This window comes from Sus scrofa, chromosome 2 (assembly GCF_054392235.1).
Source record: "Sus scrofa isolate SSC_HxYL_T2T_F1_AM1 chromosome 2, Sscrofa_HxYL_maternal_Yorkshire_Landrace_v2.0, whole genome shotgun sequence".
Lineage (NCBI taxonomy): Eukaryota > Metazoa > Chordata > Mammalia > Artiodactyla > Suidae > Sus > Sus scrofa.
Window position 1 is genome coordinate 75,822,220 of NC_139384.1, and position 20,068 is coordinate 75,842,287.

At 48.7% G+C, this 20,068-nt stretch overlaps 1 protein-coding gene across 15 annotated transcripts in view; it reads left to right on the top strand.

Annotated features, from left to right (window-relative positions):
- Positions 1 to 20,068, top strand: part of CACNA1A (calcium voltage-gated channel subunit alpha1 A) — a 378,703-nt gene that overhangs the window by 316,753 nt on the left and 41,882 nt on the right. For all 15 annotated transcript variants that reach the window (XR_014837530.1, XM_085012704.1, XM_085012699.1 and 12 more), the window contains 6 exons: positions 5,801 to 5,900; positions 8,164 to 8,324; positions 10,972 to 11,109; positions 12,836 to 13,037; positions 14,976 to 15,140; positions 18,910 to 19,020. Coding sequence is in view for 14 of the 15 variants with exons in the window: in XM_085012704.1 (XP_084868830.1) it covers positions 5,801 to 5,900; positions 8,164 to 8,324; positions 10,972 to 11,109; positions 12,836 to 13,037; positions 14,976 to 15,140; positions 18,910 to 19,020 (877 nt within the window). In the remaining variant the exon portion in view is untranslated. The remainder of the gene's footprint in view (positions 1 to 5,800; positions 5,901 to 8,163; positions 8,325 to 10,971; positions 11,110 to 12,835; positions 13,038 to 14,975; positions 15,141 to 18,909; positions 19,021 to 20,068) is intronic.

The window sequence follows — 20,068 nt, forward strand, 5'->3', positions numbered from 1 at the left end:
CACTCCTGCGTGCTCCAGAGCCCAGCTGCCAGGAAGCCAAATGAGAGAATCCCCAGGCTGCCATTTTTTAAATCCTCATCCTCAAAACAGCCCTTGGCCCTGAAGGCATTATTCTGTGCATGTGTAATGAAATGGAAAGAAGATTAGAGAGCAAGATACACAAACCTGGGTTTGAACCTAAGTGTGTTGCTTCCCATTTGTGAGTAAGACCTTGAGCAAGTCACTGTGGCTTTCTGAGCCTCAGTTTCTTCATCTGGAAAATGGACATAATGATACCACCTTCCCACAGGCAGACAGGGACGCTTTCAGAAGGTTCACGTATTATACCTAAAGTCATCCATAAAATTGGGCAGAAATCATTGTCAAAGATTCCTCAATAACCCAGAAAGGAGGGGGTTCCTGTAGTAGCTCAGTGGAAATGAACCCGACTGTATCCATGAGAATGTGGGTTCAATCCCTGGCCCCACTCAGCACGTTAAGGATCTGGCATTGCCGTGAGCTGTGGTGTAGGCCAGCAGCTGCAGCTCCGATTTAACCCCTAGCCTGGGAACTTCCATAGGCTGTGAGTATGGCCCTAAAAAGACCAAACAAAAACAAAAACAAAAACAAGACCAAAAAATGGTGGCAGGTGGAAATTTCTGTAGAGTATCTGCTTGGTCATAGGACTTCCACTATTGTAATGATGGTCAGGTTTCTCTCACCCTGATCCCTATTCATGGTTGGATATTGTAATGAAGCTGAGCCTGATGCTGAAGATGAGTTCCAGATACTGAGAGCTTTCCCCAGGCCCACATTTCCCAGAGAAAATGAGAGTTGCCCCTTAATTTCATCCCAAATTGGAACTCTTAGCCTACCTCCCTTTCCTTGCAACTTAGGGGTAAAGCCAAGGCCATAGCTACTGTGTATCAAGCATCAAATCCCAGGGTCTGTTTTACAGATGAGGACAATAATTAAGGGCAGTGCTGGGGGTCCTTCCCTGGTGCCTCCAACTCCAAAGCTCACCCCCTTCAAGACATTCTAGGATTGTGGCTCAATTAGTTAAGAAGCTGACATAGTGACCGTGGGGTTGTGGGTTTGATCCCTGGCCTCGCTCAGTGGATTAAGGATCCAGTGTTGCCACAAGCTGCGGCATAGCTACAAATGCAGCTCAGATCAGGCATTGCTGTGGCTATGGTGTAGGCCAGCAGCTTCAGCTCCGATTCATCCCCTAGCCTGGGAACTTCATTATGCTGCAGGTGCAGCCCTTAAAAAAAAAAAAAAAGGAAAGAAAAGAAAAAAGAGACACTCTAAAACCTTCCAGCCCAGAACCGCTGGAGAAAAGACTTTTTTCTCCAGCTCTTGGCAGTGACCTTCTGTGGCGATTTAGCCTTTGGTAATTGATGACATTTTGGCTGTCCTGCTACTTGGAACTTTGGCTTTCTTGGTGCTGTTGGGCAGTGCCGGGAGCCCACCAAGGGCAGGGGATGGAATGGGGGTCTTCCAGTTGGAAGGATGGACGCCATCCAGAGCCACAAGCCTGAGGCGGCCCCTCCTGGTTCCCCGGGCGGGGCGGGAGAGCGCTCAGGTGTGTGTGCGTGTACGTGTGTGTTCTGTGTTCTTTCTTCTGAGGCCGCTTACGATCTGTCTCTCCTTCCGACGCCACCTTCACCAGGAGCAGTACACGGTAAAGTGTCTCTCTCTCTCTCTCTCTCTCTCTCTCAATTTCTCTCTCCGTCGTTCTGTCCTGTTCTCTGTGCCCTGATGTAGCCACATTTGGTTCTGGGCCTGTTTCTGTAGCCTTGTGTCATTGCTACCGTCTTGTTGCTGGCAGGGACCAGAGCTCTGAGGCTCCTTGACCACTACCTCTCACCGTGACTCACCGTTGGCCCAGCTCTTGGCAGAGAACATAAAGAGCATGGAGGCAAAGGGTTGGGGGTTGGCGGGTGTGTTCTCCCCATGGTCCAATTTCATAAGGCAAATGAATGGGATGGGCAGTTATCAGAGGAGAGAGTGTCCAGCCTCCCAAATGGGAAAAGGGGGAACAGTCCAAACAACCAGGGTTTGGGCTTTAAGAGGAGAAGGGAACCCCTCTGGGAGCATTTACACTCTCAGCAAAAATGATTCAGTTGTTTTCTGTGAGAACGCCTTGATCAAGCCATTCCTGCATGCTTAGGAGCCAGACTGCCAGAAACACTCTCCTCCGTATCTCAATAAATAAGATTGTTGGAGTTCCCATCATGGCTCAGCAGTTAACAAACCCAACTAGCATCCATGAGAACATGGGTTTGATCCCTGACCTCACTCAGTGGGTTAAGGATCTGGCATTACCATGAGCTATGATGTAGGTCACAGACATGGCTCAGATCCCACATTGCTGTTGTTCTGGTGTAGGCTGGCAGCTATAGCTCTGATTGGACCCCTAGCCTGGGAACCTCCATATGCCATGGGTGCAGCCCTAAAAAGTAAAAAAAAATTAAAAAATAAACAGGATTGTTTTTCAGCCTCTCCCAAGGGAGAAGTGCTTCCTGGGAGAAGGACCACACATACACACACGCACACACATGCGCGCGCGCGCGCGCGCACAGTGGCCTTGGAGTCCTTTTTAGACAAGCAGATGTGCCCCAGGAACATGTTCCCAAATGTCAGTGGTTTGGCACAACAAGGTTTTCGCCAGTTCCACGTACAACCTAGAGGTCCACTTGCTTGATGTTTTTTCCACCAGCACATAGTCTATGCTTCATTTTAGTTTTGCTGGAGTCATCCCCTTAAAACCGGCGTTGTTAACCTCAGGCTGGCAAAAGTGAGTCCAACGAGAATGACATGGTTGCACTGCAAGTTGTTGCATTAGAGCTGGGCTCATTGTTAAAAGGGAAATTAGTGTTGGAGAGGGATGAAGGGCCTATTAACACATACCAGAGGAGTTCCCATCGTGGCGCAGCGGAAACGAATCCAGCTAGGAACCATGAGGTTGCGGATTTGATCCCTGGCCTCATTTGGCGGGTTAAGGATCCGGTGTTGCCATGAGCTGTGGTGTAGGCCGAAGATGCTGCTCGGATCTGGCAATGCTGCGGCCATGCTGTAGGCTGGCAGCTGTAGCTCCGATTAGACCCCGGGCCTGGGAACCTCCATATGCCTTGGGTGCGGCCTAAAAAACTAAACACACACACACACACACACACACACACACACACACACACACACACCCCAGAGACTTCCTCTCTGACCATATCAGAAAGCCTGAAAGATAACTTGAAGGAGACCTAGCTGTTTCACTAGTTATTGAATTGTGTTTGTGTTCCACCTAAAAGTATCTCAGTGATTCTCCTGATGTGTATCTCACACTTTAGGGGCAGAGCCTTGAGATAATAATGATAACTCTGGTTTAGAAAAGAAAAAACATGTTCAAACTCCTGACTCCTGCAGCATGGCTGTGCCTGGCAGCCTGAAGTCCAGATCTCTTTTTTTCTTTGAAAAATGAGAGGAACCCTAAAGAAGCAAATGTCACAGTTCCCCTTTGTGGCTCAGCAGGTTAAGAACCTGACATATTGTCCATGAGGATATGGGTCCAATCCCTGGCCTCACTCAGTGGGTTAAGGATCCAGCATTGCCACAAGCTGTGGTGTAGGTTGCAGAGGCGGCTGGATCCAGTGTTGTGGCTGTGGCGTAGGCTGGCAGCTGCAGCTCTAATTCAACCTCTAGCCTGGAAACTTCCATATGCCGCAGGAGCAGCCATAAAAATAAAAATTAAAAAAAAAAAGCAAATGGGGAGTTCCCGTCGTGGCGCAGTGGTTAACGAATCCGACTAGGAACCATGAGGTTGCGGGTTCGGTCCCTGCCCTTGCTCAGTGGGTTAACGATCCGGCGTTGCCGTGAGCTGTGGTGTAGGTTGCAGACGCAGCTCGGATCCCGTGTTGCTGTGGCTCTGGCGTAGGCCGGTGGCTACAGCTCCGATTCAACCCCTAGCCTGGGAACCTCCATATGCCGCGGGAGCGGCCCAAGAAATAGCAACAATAACAACAACAACAACAACAACAACAAAGACAAAAGACAAAAAAAAAAAAAAAAGCAAATGTCACAAAGGATGTTTTTGCACCTGGCTACCCAGGCACACCCCGGTGGGTATCTCTGGGGAAACTCTACTCATGACCTAGGAGATAACTGTAGGGAGACGTTTGTTAAGTGACCCCCAGAGAACTCTGATCTGATTCACTGTGTGAATCCTGAGACTACACACCAGGTGCATGGTGGGGGTGGAGATAAGAACCAAGATTAGAAAGTTCCTATCGTGGCTTAGTGGTTAATAAATCTGACTAGGAACCACAAGGTTGAAGGTTCCATCCCTGGCCTTGCTCAGTGGGTTAAGGATCCGGTGTTGCTGTGAGCTGTGGCATAGGTCACAGACACAGCTCAGATCCTGCATTGCTGTGGCTGTAGTGTAGGTGGGGGCTACAGCTCCTATTAGACCTCTAGCCTGGGAACCTCCATATGCCACGGGTGCGGCCCTAGAAAAGACAAAAAAAAAAAAAAAAAAAAGATTAAAGGGGAAACGAGCACATGGTTTCTTTTGCCTTTTGAGCAATTTTCTGTCTAAAGCCAGAAGCCAAGGACAGAATCAAAGGAAATTCTGAAACAGCACTGGGGTCTGGCAGCACCCAGAGGTAGTCAGGGGAGGCCATGGGATGAAAAAACATTTACCTTGGGCTTTGAATGTTGCGTAGTTCTGGGAATGGAGAAGTGGAGGGAAGGGCATTTCTAGCCACAGGAACAGAAATACAAGAGTGTGGCTGGAGTTTGGGGGTATGTAGTAATCAATGGGAATGCAGAGGGCAAGGTAAGTTGAATCAGATTTTGAAAAGCCTTGAATGCCGAGCTAGGAGTTTGCACTTCTCAGAATTCAGATGCTCCAGGAGGATATGGAGTGGGAGAGTAACAGTATTGTTGGTTGGGGCCACTGTGTACTAAACAAGATGGAAGAAGACACGGGGAGTCAGGGAGGGGAAGGTGGGAGGCAGATAATGGGGGTCTGACCTATGATGGTGGCCAAAGACGGATGGTGGAGGTGTTGAGGAGGTGCTGACCCGTTGGGGAAGAGGATGGAGAATGGGACGCTGAACGTGACTCTCAGGTTTCTGCTGTGGGCAGCCGGGTGGGTGGTGAATTCCATTCATGGCAAGTCTTGGATGGGCACCATGGTTGGCAGAGGGTGTCATGGCATTTCCAGGGTCTGCAGTGCTAAGACTCAGCCCAGTAGACCCTGAACTGGAGCTCTATGTACCAATCTAACAAAGATGGGCTGAAAGACCCCGAAAAAAAGGAGGCAGTCCTCCCATAATGGCATCTGATGGCCTGGTTCCTTCTGCTCCTGTGGACTCAGGGAGTAGTGGGGAAGAGGGGTAGGGTGAGGGAGTCCTGGTTTAAGGGTCACTTTAAGTATTTCCTGGATCCAGTTGGAAGAGGGGGTCAGGGAATCCCATTTTCTAAAAGCTCTCTATGACCCCCTCCAAAGAGAGCACAAAAGGCACAGCCAACTCTCTGGTGCTGGATATGAGGGCTGCCCAGTGCAGCGGCTCAGGCACAGCCAGGTGAGGGGGGCCCTCAACAAACCCCAAGGACCACAAAAGGTGATTCCCTCACCAGCTCTTGAGCCCAGGTATAGCAGAGAGCTGACTACTCTTCTCTAGCAAGGGCAGGGATATGCCAAGCTCACCCCAGATTCCTAAACCTGGAAGGTTGCGGTCACGTGGATCTGTGGGCCACCCACCACCCAGCCTGACCTTGGCCCCCTCTCTTCCCTTCTCCCCATCCTAACATCCCTCCACAGTGGCAATAGCAAAGGAAAGGACATCAACACGATTAAGTCCCTCAGAGTCCTCCGGGTGCTACGACCTCTTAAAACCATCAAGCGGTTGCCAAAGCTCAAGGTGAGATTGGGGTATGTGGGAGGTCTATCAGGGTTGCCATGTACAGTTGACCAGGTTGCACACTGCTCAAGAACACTCCATTGAAAGGAATGCTGCTAACACCACAGCCATAATTTGTGAATATAGTTATTACTGCAACTTTCCAGCAGATGGCAGTAAAGTGAGTTAATTGAACAAAATCTATTATGATACTTTTCCATCAGATGAAATGTCTCATGCAAAGTCAGGATCCCTTTTCCTAAGTCCCATGAGGGCATTATGTAGATAAAACAGGGCATAACCCTAATCTAAGAATAGGAAACTAGGTTTCTGGTCCCACGTAATCTTCAACTCTTCACCCAGTTGTTCTAGGCTCCAGTATCTCCTGTTCCAAAATAGCATGAGCCAACATTTCCCAAAAGCTTGTCATTCAAAAAAAAAAAAAAAGAAGTAAGTGAAACCTAGTCATTTGAACAACACTTTTCAGTTTATCCTCCATCTGAAAGCATATTATCTCTTACTTAATATGTTTCTTTAAGTCAAGTCACTTTATTTTTTTTATGTTAGTGGGATTTTTTTTTAAAGGAAATGCTATATCAACTTTCTCATGTTGGAAAAACAGAGCACACCATTAATAGAAGGTAAAACGAATTATCTTTTCCAAAAAAATAAAATAACTGTTATTAAAATCTAATCAAAGGGCATTCCCATTGTGGCTTAGCAGGTTACAAACCCGACTAGTATCCATGAGGATTCGGGTTTGACCTCTGGCCTCTCTCAGTGGGTTAAGGATCCAGCATTGCTGTGACTGTGGTGTAGGCCGGCAGCTGCAGCTCTAATTTGGCCCCTAGCCCGGGAACTCCCCTATCAGCCCTAAAAAGAAAAAAGAAAAAAAAAAGTATCAATGTTAGATGTTAACATAGTAGCAACAAAGGAAAATGCTGTTCTTCACTCAAAAGAACTGGAGAGGGAATAATTCTGCCACCATGCAACTCAATGTTGCTTGGTGTTGGGCTCCTGTAGGACCTAAAAGTATGTCTGATGTCACTGGTGGTGTGTCCCTCCCCTGTGATTTAGGAGAGAATGATTCTAACGCCCCTCTTTCATTGGCAAATACTCAGAAAAGAAACGTGGCTGCCCTCTGGATACCAAAGCTAGCTTGTGTTGAAATCCAACAGCGTAATCGGTTCAGTGGCCCTTCCCTGTTTTCTGGGTCACAGCCCCCTTTCAAAGCCCCACAAAAGCTACGCACTCCCTCCCCCCCAGGGAAAGCTGGCCAAACTAGAGTGTAATTCCAGTAGGATAATCCTTAATGCCTACTTGTATTTAAGCATGGTGGAGTTCCCGCTTGGGCATAGTGGGTTCATTTTCCACCTTGTCTCTGTGGAGGCATGGGTTTGATCCCCAGCCCGGCACAGTGGGTTAAGGATCCAGCATTGCTGCAGCTCTGGCTCAGATTCAGTCCCTGGCCGAATACCTCGGGAGAGGCAGGAAAAAAAAAAAAACAAAACAGAATGAGGTGGGGGATGTTCCAGGCTGGCTGGGACCCCTGCCTTCTCTGGGGGATGATAGATTCCATCTTACCCAGGGCAGAATCTCCAGGGCACATGAAGTCAACTCTCAAATCCAGAACACCCCCAAGTGATCAGTGGTCAAAAGGGAAGAGACCAGACCACTCCAGAAGATGGGGAAGGGGAGTGACATGAGGCAGGGCACAGAATGAATAGGAAATGCCCTTTCCATCGAGGACCTTTCCTCTTGCCCTGAAGAGCCATGAGCTTAACCTGGGAGAAGCTCTGAGAAGTGGCCCCATTTCCCAGGGGTTGAAATTGGGGGTTTTCAATGCATAGAAACTTAGAATTGGGAGAGTTCCTACTGTGGCTCAGCGGTAACAAACCCGACTAGTATCCATGAGGATGCGGGTTCAATCCCTGGCTGCGTTCAGTGGGTTTAGGATCTGGCGTTGCCGTGCGCTGTGGTGTAGGTCACAGACATGGCTCGGACTCTGCATGGCTATGGCTATAGTGTAGGCCAGCATCTGCAGCTCCGATTTAACCCCTAGTCTGGGAACTTCCATGTGCCGTAGGTGAGGCTAAAAAGAAAAACTCAGAATTGGGTCTAGCCCCAACATGTACTTCTCTGAACCTGGCCCTGACTGGGTAACCTGGCTCTTGTCTTAGCCTGTACCGTGGGAATGAAGACAGTGCTTTGGTATTATGGGCTGCTGATGATGCAGGAGGCTAGGCAGGTTCCCAGCCTCTCACGCCGTCTCTCCACCCACCAGGCTGTGTTTGACTGTGTGGTGAACTCACTCAAGAATGTCTTCAACATCCTTATCGTCTACATGCTGTTCATGTTCATCTTTGCCGTGGTGGCCGTGCAGCTCTTCAAGGGCAAGTTCTTCCACTGTACGGATGAGTCCAAGGAGTTTGAGAAAGACTGTCGGTGAGGCTCTACTCTCCTAGGTGTCCCCATCGGGGGCTGGCAGGTTGCGGGGGGGAGGGGGGTGGTGGCCAGAAGCACCCGTGTCTCGGGCTTGGAAACAGGTGCTGGAATTCCCTGGTAGTCTAGCAGTTAAGGAAGGATCCAGCGTTGTCACTTTGTCACTGCTGTGGCTCTGGCCACTGCCGTGACTCAGATTCGATCTCTGGCCTGGGAACTTCTGCATACCTCGAGCAAGGCCAAAAAAAAAACAAAAGAGAAAACTGAGGTGCTGGGCATTGAGGGTGACCAACTTGCAGCCAAGCTTGGATCTGGAGTTGAAAGAAAAACAGTTTTGGAATGTGAGTCTCTGCCCCGTGGCTGCAGGATGACTGAGTCAGAGCTGCCATATTTTGGGGGCATTTATCACAAACTCTGTATGTGCATCATCTCTTTATATTTTACTGCCCATCCCTCCACGCCCCCAGCAGCCTCCACGGCCTCCTGGCTGGTCTCCCTCTGGCCTCTTTCACCCAGTTACTGTCCATTTTTGACACAGCAGCCAGAACAAATCTTTTTCAGTTGCCTTCTTTATCAAATGGGGGATAACAGTATGCATCTAGGCACCCTTACCTGAAACCTTTACAGACAAATGTGTTTGGAAACTCAGAATATTTTGAGTTTTTTGTTTTTTTGGGTTTTTTTTAGAAAGGTTGTGTAGTGCACGTCTCACAAAGGACATAACACCCTCAGCTAGTTAAGGCAGCCCTGTGAACAAAAGGGGTATTTCTTCCAGGCAACACACAAATCAGCTAAATAACAAGTCCAGAGAGCCTTGCATCCAATGGAGTCAGGCTTTGTTGCCAGACAAATGAGATCAGAGATGAGCAAACTTTGTTGAGGGCCAAATAGTAAATATCTTTGACCTTGCATACAGTTTTCTTTCGCAACTAATGTAACTCAAAAGCAAATGCAGACAATAGGTAAAGGAATGATTGTTCTAATTAATCTTTCTTTCTGGAAACTAAAAATGTTTTCTTTTTTCCTTTTTTTTTTTTTAAATGGTCACACCCATGGCACGTGGAAGTTCCTAGGCCAGGAATGCTGGCCCGTGACAGCGCTGGATCCTTTAACCCACTGAAAGGGGCTGGGATTGAACCTGCACCTACACAATGACCCAAACCTCTGCACTCAGGCTCTTAATACACTATGCCACAGCGGGAACTCCTGGAAGCAAAAATTTGAATGTATTTCAAATGTTATTTTTACCTGTTGTGAACGAATTCTTTCGATTTTGTTTCAGCCATTTAAAAATGTCAACGAGGCGTTCCTGTTGTGATTCAGTGGTTAAGAACCCAACTAGTATCCATGAGGTTGTGGGTTCAATCCCTGGCCTCACTCAGTGGGTTAAAGATCTGGCATTGCCACAAGCTGAGGCATAGGTTGCAGGTGTGGCTTGGATCCAGTGTTGCTGTGGCTGTGGTGTAGGCCAGCAGCCTCAGCTCAGATTCTACCACTAGCCTGGGAGCTTCCATATGCCCCAGGTGCAGCCCTAAAAAGACAAAAGACAAAAAAAAAGGAAATAAAAAGAAAAAAAATTTTAAGAAATAAATAAAGATGTAAATGACCATACTTAGCTGATGGGCCACACAAAGATAGGTCCAGATTTGCTCTGCAGGCTGGAACTTAGCAACTGCTGGGTGAGGGGAAAAAAATGTTTGGTTTTTCAAAGCTTTCTAGATTTTGGAGTTGTGGGTAAGAGATTTTGGTCCTGAAGTCTCCCATCTTTGGGTCATCCTCATGACGGAACGTTTAGACTCGGTCGGAGAAAGTGCTGAACCTCTCACTAATCAAGCGCTCAGTAACACTTTTTGTCACTAACGTAGCTAGGGTTACTGTGCTGCTGGGAGCAGCCTGTTCCTATACTGATGGCTGTTTCCTGGAACTGGAAGGATCCCAGGCAACTGGCTAGGCATCTGGGGCTAACCTTTGCTCCCTAACCTGAGAAGGATCAGCATCTCCCCGGCCTTGTCCTGATAAACCAAGAAATGTGCTTATCTCCTATCCTGCTCTTAACCCCCCTCCCAAGCCACAGGTTCCCACCCTCAGGACTAGAAGTATTCAAGTTGGAAGAGGGCACTAGATTCTGAGTCAATTCTCCAAAAAGATAATAAAAAGAGGAGTTCCCTTTTGGCTCAGCATGTTAAGGATCTGGCATTGTCACTTCAGGGGCTCTGGTGGCTGCTGTGGTGCAGATTTGAGCCCTACCCTAGGAACTTCCATATGCTGCAGGTGCAAAAACAAACAAACAAAAACCAACAACAATAAGAAAAAATGACTGGACTCACACAGAGTCCCCTGGTGGTCTCTTGGATTTGACACTTTCACCAATGCAGCCCAGGTTCAGTCCCTGGTCTGGCAACTGATATCCCACTGCACACCATGGAGAAAAATAAAAGGTTGGCCTGAATCAGCTCCCCCACTGGACATGGCATCACCTTGGATTTGTCCCCAAGTGGATACCCACACACTCCAGGGGAAAATGGGGGTGTGGCTGCTTCCCAGGCTGAGCGTGGGCTGGTAGGAGCCTCTTCCTCCTCCTCCCCCACCTCTCTGGTGGCCATTGACGGGTGTCCCTTGGTGGCCTCACAGTCCCCATTTTCTGTGGCAGTGGCAAGTACCTCCTCTATGAGAAGAATGAGGTGAAGGCGAGGGACCGAGAATGGAAGAAGTATGAGTTCCATTACGACAACGTGCTGTGGGCCCTGCTGACCCTCTTCACCGTGTCCACCGGAGAGGGCTGGCCGCAGTAAGTGGCCCTGTCTGAGAGCCCCGCCCACAGGAGCTCCTGTTGGGGGCGGGGAGGAAGGAGTGGGAGAGGAAAGGGTCTGAGAGCCCAGTGTTGAGAAAGGTCTAAGGAAGGAGGGGTTCACTCCTGGCTTGCAGAAGTGGGGACAACGCCAGATGCAAGACGGGCTGTCACCAGAGCAGCCACCACCACATGTGGTTGGGCTTCTAGGGGCGGAAATCCAGCCATCACTTGGCTCACCAGCCGCTGAATGCTTAAGGGCTATGCGTTCCCAGAACAGGCACTGTTTCTAATTTGCAGAAAGGCTGCACGTACACTGTTAACCCTTCCTGTGCTGGTGACCCCAAACCGCCAAGGTGATGGGGGTGGGGCAGCGAGGTTGGGGTGTGGGGAGCATGGCATTTTCCAAGTCTGTCTGACCACAGGACCATTCTCTCCCAGACTGGGGTAAGATGGGTGAGGCCAACTCGTGTGCATCCAAAATTTAAATTTTGGGAGGAGTTCCCTGGTGTCTCAGTGGGTGAAGGACCGGGCCTTGTCACTGCTGTGACTCTGGTTATTGACGTGGCCAGGGTTTGATCCTGGGCCTGGGAACTTCCCCCATGCCACAGGCATCCCCCCCCAAAAAAAAGTGCCTTCAAAATTTAAATTCTTGATATTTTGTTCATCATGGATTTTTGGCACTTCTTTTGATTTTTTTAAAACACTGCAGTTATTGCTAAATGCCATTTATCTCAGTTACTGATGGGTTTGACACCCCCTTCATTTGTGCCCAAAGCAAATGCCTCTCTTTCACCTTAGTCGTCCTCCTCCCAGAGGTCTCGGCTGAATTCAAGTTGAAGGTTTGGTAGATTCCAGTGTGTGCCTTCAGCATCCTCACCTCCTCCCCTCAATCAGCAAACATCCTATCCCAAGAGTGCTTTTCCCCGCACCCACACACATCTCAGTACCCACACGTATGGAGCTAGTACTAGCCCATAAGGCACCTTTGAGCAAATTTTTAAAGACATGCCTTCTTCAACAGACTTCACCTCCATCTGTCAGAAAAGCACTGCAATCTACTTAATGATCTCGCCCAAAGAAGGCACTTTATGGCCACCTGCCAAAAAGCTGTCTTCATTAATATACAAATCTATCATGTCTTGTATGAACAGTCCCCTTAGACGCAGAGCCCTTGAGCAGTGCTTGACCTGTGCAACTGTCCAGAGCAGCCATGTACACACTCGCTCCCATGTGCATCCTCCTTACACGTCCTCAGCTCCCAACACCACCTGTGCTTAAATACCACGCCCCCCACACACACACACATACACAGACACCTGCCTCCGTGACCCACTGGTCACTTCCATTCATGACTATAAACCTAGTTGCAATCCCACCTTGGCCACGTCTGAGGGAGTAATCTTCAGAAAATCACTTTAAATTGCTGAACTCAGTTTCCTAGTGTGCAAAATGGAGCCAGTAATGACGTCCATAAGAGATTGCTGGGAAAATAAAATTGACCATCTTTTCCAGCACAAAATAGACCCTCGATATAGGGCAGTAGACCTAACTGGCATTGTTGTTAACACAGGGAAAGGAGATGGAAAGATTACAGCTTCATAAAGTAACCACAGCGACCAGAGTCAGAAAACAGTGACTACTCTTTATTTCTTTTCTGTTGTCTCCTAATGCTCTCCTCCATTCCCGTCTCAATTTCCCCTTCTCCTAACCCTGGTCCTCACAGGGTCCTCAAGCACTCTGTGGATGCCACCTTTGAGAACCAGGGTCCCAGCCCTGGGTACCGCATGGAGATGTCCATCTTCTATGTCGTCTACTTTGTGGTGTTCCCCTTCTTCTTCGTCAATATCTTTGTGGCCTTGATCATCATCACCTTCCAGGAGCAGGGGGACAAGATGATGGAGGAATACAGCCTGGAGAAAAATGAGGTACCACTTCCCAGGTTCATTCCCAATTAAAAAAGTGATAGCCCACCACCACCACCACCACCACCCCCCCGCCACACACACACAGAGACACAGTTACCAGCTTCTGAGGGCATCTGGGGAGGAAAAAAGCAGCATTTTCTAAGTAGAATCCAGTCTGCAGGGAGAGCAGCCTTTCATGGGGTTTCCAGAGGAAGACCCATCAAAGAGCAGCTGTATGTATCAGTCAGTTTGGTGTAGGTTATGATGCAGTAACAAGCATCCCTAGCATCTCAGTGCCAGATATTCACAAAAGAATTGGACTGCATGTCCAGGTAGTTCTGCTCTGTCATCTTTATTCTGGTCCCCCCTGAGATACTTCAGACAAAAAACAGAACAGCAAGCCATGGTCTAACTCTGGTGGCTTGTGCCCAGAAGTGACATGTCACTTTTCACATTTCATTAGCCAGAGCTATTCACACATCCATGTGTCATGTCAGTGTAGTGGGGAAGTATAATCTGCCCCCAGGGAGGAGTGGTGACTTTTTACGAGTGAAAATCCAGTCCACCAGAGAGTATAGGCATGACCTTTTGCCCTTCTAGAATCATCCAAGCTAAGACTAAATAACCACCATTCCTCCCTGTCTCCCTCCCTCAAAGAGAAGGAGGAGCAAAGTATTTGGTAAGAAAGAATGGTTAGGGAGTTCCCTGGAGGCCTTGTGGTTAAGGATTCAGTGTTGTTATTGCTGTGGCTCAGGTTTGATCCCTGGCTCCAGAACCTCTGCATGCTGCAGGTGCGGCCAATACACACACACACACACACACACACACACACACACACACACACACAGCAGGAGTTTCTACTGTGGCACAGTGGGTTAAGAATCCACCTGCAGAGGCTCAGGTTGCCGAGGAGGGTTTGATCCTTGGCCCAGCACAATGGGTTAAAGGATCCAGCATTACTGCAGCTGCAACATAAGTTGCAGCTGTGACTCAGATTCAGTCCTGGCCCAGAAATTTTCATATGCCACAGGTGCAGCCATAAAAAAGTGTGTGTGTGTGTGTGTGTGTGTGTGTGTGTACGCATATGTGCGTGTATATGTGTATGAATGACACAAATGAAAATACCTATGAAACAGAAACAGACTCACAGAGAACAGATTTGTAGTTGCCAAAGGGGAGGGGGGTGGAAAAGGTATGGATTGGGAGTTTGGGATTAGCAGAGGCAAACTATTATATATATAGGATGAATAAATAAGGTCTTACCTTATAACACAGGGAACTCTATTCAATATCCTGTGATTAAACCATAATGGGAGAATATGAAGATATACTAAATATATATATGAATATACATATATGTATATATCTGAATCACTTTGCTGTATGGTAGAAATTAACACAACATTGCAAATCAACCACATTTCAATAAAATTTTTTTTAAAAGGAAGAAAGAATGGGAAGTTTCCTTGTGGCACAGCAGGTTAAGGATTCAGCCTTGCCACAACTGTAACGTAGGCCACAAACTGCGGGGCACATTCAATCCCTGACCCAGGAGCTTCCGCATGCTGCAGGCGCAGCCAGAAAGAAAGGAAAAATCATTAGGCCTCAAAGTCAGACTCTGGTTGAAATTTGAGTTTTGCTCACTTGTCGGCTATGCCGCCTCAGGCAAGTGGCTTAACCTCTCTGAGCCTTTATTTTCCTCATCTGCGAACTGAGGCTCTTGATAGCACCCACTACCCATGTTTGCTAAGAGGATTCATTAAGATAGCGAGGGAGTGTCAGCACAGGGTCTGGCAGGTGGTGTCTTCTCAAGGAGCCGTAGCTGTCGGGAGAGGCAGACGTTCAAGCAGACGTGCGTGCTGTGTGGAGTGAGAGCTGTGTGGAGTGAGATGGGGGGTGCTGGGTGTCCAGCCGCCTCTTTCCTGCCTCCACCCCTCACTACTGAGCTCTTTCCCACAGAGGGCCTGCATCGACTTCGCCATCAGCGCCAAACCCCTGACCCGACACATGCCCCAGAACAAGCAGAGTTTCCAGTACCGCATGTGGCAGTTCGTGGTGTCCCCACCTTTTGAGTACACCATCATGGCCATGATCGCCCTCAACACCATCGTGCTCATGATGAAGGTGAGCCCCCCTGCCCAGCACGACTTAACCCCCACCCCGCCTCTGTCCCACAAACCCGCCCTCATCTAGCAAAATAGAACCGGCTACTCAAGTTGCCCAGACAGACCACACTCCATGTCACTGCCAAGACTTTGCTCCATTGTTCCCTCTGCCTGACACACAGTTCCCACCACTGCCTGGCCTGCCTCTTCCAGCTGCTCCTGAAGAGCTCTTCTTCCAGGAAGTCTTCCCTGACCTCCCAGGACCACATGAGGTCTTTGCAAGCATCCTGTTATCTCATGTGTCAACATATCAGGGTCAGGGGAGTTCCTGATATGTTGACACATAGTTCAGTGGGTTAAGAACGTGACTAGTATCCACGAGGATGCGGGTTCAATCCCTGGCCTCTTTCAGTGGGTTAAGAACCTGGCGTTGCCACAAAGCTGCAGTGTAAGTCACAGATGTGGCTCAGATCAGGCCTTGCTGTGGCTGTGGTGTAGGCTGGGTGCTGCAGCCCAGATTTGAACCCTAGCCTGGGAACCTCCATATGCCGCAGGTACAGCCCTAAAAAGGAAAAAAAAAAAGATAATCGGGGTCAGGACAGTCTACGCCACCTGCCTCTGAGCTCCAAGGGGCCAGACAAGTCTCAATCACCCCTGAATTCCTGGGGTTCAGAGAGGGCTTGGCTCAGAGGGAACAAGAGTGCCCTTGATAAATGTTTGATGAGTGAAATGAGAAGGAAAGGGCAGATAAGGACCTTGGGACAGTCAGGGCCATGGAGCCCCTTCATGGTGAAAGACAGAACCTTTTGCTCTATTGGTTTGGAGACCAAAGGCCTGAATTTGAGCCCAGTTCTGCCATTAAACTCACCGTGTAACCTTACACAAGTGACCAGGGACATCTCAGGGCCTCAGTTTCCCTGTCAATGAAATGGGAATGATAATAATAGCACCTTCCTTGCCTGCAAAGTGAAAGTTTCTGCAAAGATGTTAGCACATTTCCCAATGCTTCAAAACACTCAATGCATTTTGCTGTTGATTTTTTGAACTGGCAAAAAAAAAAAGAAGCAATGCGTGTGTTCACCTGAAAATTCATCTCCTTAAGCAAGTTCTTTTATCTCATCATTGTTGGGATTAGGAAGAATGTCAAGCAAACAGAAAAGAGAGGGATAGACTAGCACAGTGCTTCTCAAACTGTTCACAGATTGTCTGGGCAATTTGTTCAAATGCAGATTCTGGTTCATCAGGGCTGGGTGGGCCTGGGACTCTGCATTTATAACCAGCATCCCGGTGATGCTGATGCAGCGGGTCCCTGGGCCACATCCTGAGTGTCCAGGCTCCTATGAACACCTGGTCTCCATCACCTGGAGTTATCCATTTGGAATCTTTGGCTATATTTGCTTCATCTGTTTTGGGGGTTTTTTTGGTGTGTTTTTTTTTTCTTTTTGTCTTTTTGCCATTTCTTAGGCCGCTCTCGCAGCATATGGAGGTTCCCAGGCTAGGGGTCTCATTGGAGCTATAGCCGCCAGCTTTCGCCACAGCCACAGCAACGCCAGATCCGAGCCACCTCTTCGACCTACACCACAGCTCACGGCAATGCCAGATCCTTAACCCACTGAGCCACTGAGCAAGGCCAAGGATCGAACCCGCAACCTCATGGTTCCTAGTCAGATTCGTTAACCACTGAGCCACGACAGGAACTCCCCCTTTTTTTTTTTTAATTGAGGCAAAATTCACATACAATACAGTTAACCCTTTTTTTTTGTCTTTTTTTTTTTTTTTTTTTTGTCTTTTGTCTTTTGTCTTTTTAGGGCCTCACCCATGGATGGAGATTCCCAGGCTAAGGGTCGAATCAGAGCTACAGCTGCCGGCCTACACCACAGCCACATCAACGCAGGATCCGAGCCGCGTCTACAACCTACGCCACAGCTCAGAGCAATGCCAGATCCTTAACCCCTGAGCAAGGCCAGGGATTGAACCCGCAACCTCATCGTTCCTAGTCAGATTCGTTTCCACAGCGCCACGACAGGAACTTCAGTTAACCCTTTTAAAGTGGACAATTCGGTGACATTTAGTACATTCGCCACATTTGCAACCACCACCCTATCTATTTCCAGAAATCCATCCCCATTACCAACCCCCAGCCCCCTCCTTCCAGCTCCCCACAGCCCACTCTCCCCTCTTCCCACCAAACCACTAATCTGTTTTCTGTCTCTGAAGACTACCTATTCTGGACCATTCATCTATTGTTTAAAGTCTTTTAAATGACAGACACCACACTATTTCACCTTTAAGTTCTTCAGAATGCATTTCTAAAACATCAGCATTTTCCTACATGTTCTGATGCTTGACAAGATTAGTGATAACTCTCGAAGATCCATATTGAATTGTCCCCAAAAGGCCTTTTACAGTGCCTTGTCTTTTCAGCCAAGATCTCAGTGGCTACACATGGCCTCCAGTTTTTGTCTTTTCAGTCTCTATCCTCCACCCGCCCACCCCCCACCACCACCATTTTTCCCCTGTTGTTTAACTTTTTGAGGAAACCAGGAGTTCCCGTCATGGATCAGTGGTTAACGAACCTGACTACTATCCATGCGGATGCAGGTTCGATCCCTGGCCTTGCTCAGTGGGTTAAGGATCCGGCATTGATGTGAGCTGTGGTGTAGGTCGCAGACGCGGCTCAAATCCCACATTGCTGTGGCTGTGGTGCCAGTCGCAGCTACAGCTCTGATTCGACCCCTAGCCTGAGAACTTCCACTTGCTGCGGGTGCAGCCCTAAAAGGAAAAAAAAAAAAAATCTTTTTGAGGAAACCAAATGAGTTGAACGAAAACTGGTCCTCCTCTGGGTTCCTTGCTTTCCTCCATCCACTGGATTTCCTGCAACCTGGTAGTTAGATATAAAAGTTGTCGATTCAAATCTGGTTAATTCATCTGGGCAAGAGTCATAAGGAGTCAGAATAGTGGTTACCTCTGGGGTGGATTACTGACTGGACGGGGGTGCAAGAAAATTGAGGGGAGAGTTCCTGTCGTGGCTCAGTGGTTAACAAATCCGACTAGGAACCATGAGGTTGTGGGTTCGATCCCTGGCCTTGCTCAGTGGGTTAAGGATCTGGCGTTGCGGTGAGCTGTGGTGTAGGCTGCAGATGTGGCTTGGATCCCAAGTTGCTGTGGCTCTGGCATAGGCCAGTGGCTACGGCTCCGATTCAACCCCTAGCCTGGGAACCTCCATATGCCACGGGAGTGGCTCGAGAAATGGCAAAAAGACGAGAAAAAAGAAATTGAGGGGGAGAGGCTGGATATGTTTTAAATCTTGATCTGGGAAGTGGTCTCATGGGAGAATTAAAAGAGAATTTAAAAAGGTCTGAAGGGGAAAAAAAAGAAAGAAAAAGAAACTACTGCAAAGACGATGCTATGGACATCTTCCCACATTCTATCAGAAGCCCCACTGCACAGGCTGCCCCAGGATCTGGGCTGCTAAGATAAGGCTCAAGGAAGTTTTTGTTTTGATAGTTCCCTTGTAGCTCAGGGGGTAAGGATCTGTTACTGTCAATGCAGTGGTTCAGTGCCTGGCCTGAGAACTTCCATATGCCGTAGACTTGGCCCCCTCCCCCAAAAAAGATTAGCCCAGCCCATGAACAGATTGCCTGGGACCTGGGTGGCTCCGCAGGACAACAGGCAAGCAGGGAAGCCAAATCTTGCCCATCCTGGGGAAGGAGCAGCCACGAAGCCACCTCCCTGCTCCCCATCACCATGTCCACCGACCCCGCCGCTCTTCCTGCTTCCTCCTCTAGTTCTACGGGGCCTCTGTTGCTTATGAAAATGCCCTGAGAGTATTCAACATCGTCTTCACCTCCCTCTTCTCTCTGGAATGTCTGCTCAAAGTCATGGCTTTTGGGATTCTGGTAAGTTCAGCCTTGGGGCTAGAGCTCTGGGTGACCTCCGGGAAAGCCTGGAGGGGCACTGGGTGCTGGGTGGTGATTTCCTCACCAGGCCCTTCTGGCCCCAACCCCAGTGGTGACTTGAGCATCCCTGCAGTGCTCAGAGATTCTACTTAGGTGTCCACAACCTGCCAAGTACGCAAAACTTTGTGCCAGGTGCCTATGTGTGATTACATGATGCATTGGGAGGGAGTAATTATTCATTTTGGGAGCAAGGAAACTCAGATCCAGACAGGCCAAGTCCATGGTATTCAAACTGTTCTGGTCACAAGCCACAGTAAGAAATACAGCTTGGGAGTTCCCACTGTGGCACAAAGGGATTGCCGGCATCTTGGGAGTGCTGGGACTCGGGTTCGATCCCTGGCCCAGCACAGTAGGTTGAGGATCCATGTTGCCCGCTTTGGCTGGGTTGGAGACTGCAGCTCGGATCTGATCCCTGGCCCCAGAACTCCATGAGCCCAGTACAGAGACTTACAGACAACCGAAATGAAATTGTCACAGAATCCATAGCTACCCTTAGCATGTGCCCTAGACTCTGAAGCTGTCTCCTTGATTCCATGTCCCTTTTTTAAAAAAATTACAGCCCCTCGGATCTGTAGGGGCTCTGGGGTCAGCAGACGGAGGCTGAATTCTCCCCTTGGCTTCCGGAGGTGGCAGAAGGTGTCACCCTTGGCACCTAAGAGATCTTGATTCAGATCATCTCCAGGCTGTGTCATCTCACCTCTCCTCCATCACCAGAAAGGTCCACCCTCTGCTCCTCCCTCAAAAGAGTCTTGCAAACCCCAAATGCAGAGAATGTGGGTCTGGAGAGTAAGGGTGAGGCCTGGCAGGCAGGGAGTGTTCAGTAAATGCTAGGAAGGGTTACAATAAACCTTGTCACGGAGTTCCTGTTGTGGCTTAGTGATAACAAAACTGTCTAGTATCCATGAGGACACAGATTCCATCCCTGGCCTTGCTCAGTGGGTTAAGGATCCAGCATTGCAATAAACTGTGATGTAGGTCTCAGATGCTG